Source organism: Dendrobium catenatum, unplaced genomic scaffold (genome assembly GCF_001605985.2).
Source record: "Dendrobium catenatum unplaced genomic scaffold, ASM160598v2 fragScaff_scaffold_1074, whole genome shotgun sequence".
NCBI lineage: Eukaryota > Viridiplantae > Streptophyta > Magnoliopsida > Asparagales > Orchidaceae > Dendrobium > Dendrobium catenatum.
The window spans coordinates 111,753-114,716 of NW_021319536.1; the positions used below are offsets into that span (position 1 = coordinate 111,753).

General features: G+C 32.4%; 1 protein-coding gene across 1 annotated transcript; it reads left to right on the forward strand.

The window, feature by feature from the left end:
- Positions 1-611: 611 nt before the first annotated feature.
- Positions 612-1,187, forward strand: LOC110106178 (protein MKS1-like). Its single transcript, XM_020835954.1, has one exon. It carries the CDS (start codon positions 612-614, stop codon positions 1,185-1,187), a length of 576 nt encoding a protein of 191 aa, XP_020691613.1.
- The last annotated feature ends 1,777 nt before the right edge of the window (positions 1,188-2,964 follow it).

Sequence of the window (2,964 nt, forward strand, 5' to 3'; positions counted from 1 at the left end):
AAGCTCAGTTAAAATTACAATAATAAAAAATAAATGATTAAATTTGAATTAAAAAATTAAAAAAAAAATTGAAATGAATTTTATTTTATTTTAAGATAATATAATATAATAATTAAATACATATTTATATATTTGACAGTCTTATAATAAAATTATTATTTTTTATTTTATCTGAATTCAAATTTAATCCTATTTTTAAATCCGAAATATTTCCCATAAGATTATTCAAATTAAATTCTACTAAATTTATTAAAAATAAATCCAAACTCATCAATATATCATATTATATATATAGCTTTAAATTTACAAAAAAGTATACATTAGAAAAAGAAAAAATAACCACCAAAATAATAAAATACGAAATTTGAAATATAAAAATCAATTAAAAAAGAATTAAATTCACATAGAATACGATTTATTTCAAATGAGTAGACTTGGTAAAATGACTAAAATCATCTCAATTAATTCTCTTATTTATTAAAAAAAACTCATTTTTCCAATAAAACCAAATTTCCCTTTTAAATAGAACTGCATGAAACAAATTAACCCATTAAAACCTCCCACCTCCTCCTCACCACCACTCTCAAACCTATCCACAAACCTCTTCTTCGATGGACCTCTTCGAACAATCAAGAGGAAGGCCATCTCCAAAGCGAGGAATCCAACTCCAAGGCCCTCGTCCCGCTCCTCTCAAGGTTAACAAAGACTCCCACAAGCTCAAAAAACCTTCTTTTCCTCCTCCCCCCACAGCTCCTTCCACCATCCAACGCCGCCCTCCGGTCATCATCTACACCGTCTCACCAAAGATAATCCACACCAAACCCAGCGAGTTCATGTCTCTCGTCCAGCGCCTCACCGGCTGCTCTGCCTCCAACGCTTCTGCCGCCACCGCTACCACCGGCAACCCCACTGACAATAACAACCTATCAGCAGAGCAAAACTCACCTGCCCAAAACAAGACTACAAAGGATCAGGATGACACAGATGAGCTTCGCCGGCTTTTCATCGGCGGAGGTTCGACGACGGGGATTCAGCCAATATCGCCCAACTTCTTCTCTCCATCAGTGGTGGATATAAATCAGTTCAGCTTTTTCCATGAGTTGAATGTGCCGGCTTTGCATGGGAATAAAGGAATGATGGATGGAGGCTTCATATCTAGTCCTGGTAATTTCTCCTTTCAATTGTAAAAGAGAGAGAGGAGAAATTAATGGAGTGAATTGTTAAATTTTATAGGTTTGTAGGAGTTATGTTTTGAAGAACTTTTCTGTATTTTGGTGGATCGATGTGTTGTGAATAATTAGTCTGTGTTACGTGCATGACAGGTTGTTGATCGGGTGACCGTTAATTTGGTGAAAGTAAGGATATATTTGTTGTATTATTCGTTCTAATGAACTACGAACTTATTTTAACATTATCATAAAAATTATATATATGTTGAGTATTAATTTACAGTGTATGGGCTATACATCCCGTTGAAAACTAAGCAGAATTAGAATCATACGTGGAAAACTGTTTGCTCAGTAAGTAAATCACAGAAGAAAACTCCAACTTATGTGGTGCATCTTCCTTCCAAGAGAAACCATGGAGGGGCTTCTGTAGGTATCTTGTTACATTTACTGTAAGTGTCCAGAGATCTGTCTTTTGATTTTTGAACTTGTATGTATATTTCTTCTATTACAAGTGAGAAATCAAAACCTTAATTTTCCTGTAGATTAGAACACAAATGAATAATATTTTATCAGATTGCATGGTAAATATTATTAAATGAAGTACTATGTCTTCTCATTAAGCCAATCAGGCTTTGTTCTTCGTATACATTAATTTTAATTAAGCTTAAATGAGTTCTATTCACATTGAGCAATGGCACTGAAATAACTGTCTTTTTAGAATCCATGCATATAGCTAGCAATTATATTTCATTACAACTTTCTTCACACGTACTTTTAGATGTTAGCGGATCTTATAAACAACTGTAACATAACATGCATGGCACTCAAGATTTTATTGAAGAAAATTGCTCTTCAGCAATCATTTCAGGTTATCTGATGTGACATGACTCTCTTGCAGCTTAATTAGGGTTTAGTATGACGAAGCTTGATCAGAAAATCATGGCAATAGCTAGCTAGACATGAATGCTTCGACTACATAGCCAACAAAGCCATCAAACATGGCAAACAAAGCTATGAAATAAATTGTGATACAAAATAGTAGAATCTATCTTACATGCAAGACAAAAAGAATGTTTTATGTTCTCACCAAGAAATAAACAAAGAATAGATTAAGCTAAATGCAAAATTAACTTATGATACCGCACAATTTAGCTTAAATTGAAAGAAAACATTTCTAATTTGCAACTTAATATGTTTTAAGGTGCTATTCTTTCATATATAATTAAAAATTCTTCTTAATCCATATCTGATTGCTCTTGCAGCAGATTTATGGCTGGTCTAAAGTTAATCTTCTAACCTAGTTGGCATATTAAAATGAACTGTGTCATTAAAAAGACCCCTTTGTGCCAAATGGAGCAAAGTCGTATATAGAAGCCAAGAGCTACAAAACAAAATAAATTATAAATTTTCAAAATGTCTTTTTTATGGACTTTATTTCATGATGGGAAGATGACGACTTTCTTGGTTTGCCGTCTTTTATTTATTTTGGAATGTCAATAAATAATATAAATTGATAACTTTAATAGATTGTGACTCAAAAAATTCAGGTTATTGATCTGATTATTATTCAGGTTGCGATAGATATTAATATTTCGACTTGATTAATATTTGTGCAAACTTAGATTAACCTAAAAAGTCAAAATAGTTCCGACTAAGGTTAAAAAGATCAGGTTTAGATTAAATGCGTTATTTTGGGTTAAACAAGTCTAGCTGATCTATAAAAAATTGTAAATCGTTCATGTAATAAATGTGTCAGATACAAGTTAAGTTAATTCAATTGAAGCAGGGCGGAACC

Coding starts and splice junctions, on each gene's coding strand:
- LOC110106178 (XM_020835954.1), top strand. CDS start 612: ATGGACCTCTTCGAACAATCAAGAGGAAGGCCATCTCCAAAGCGAGGA.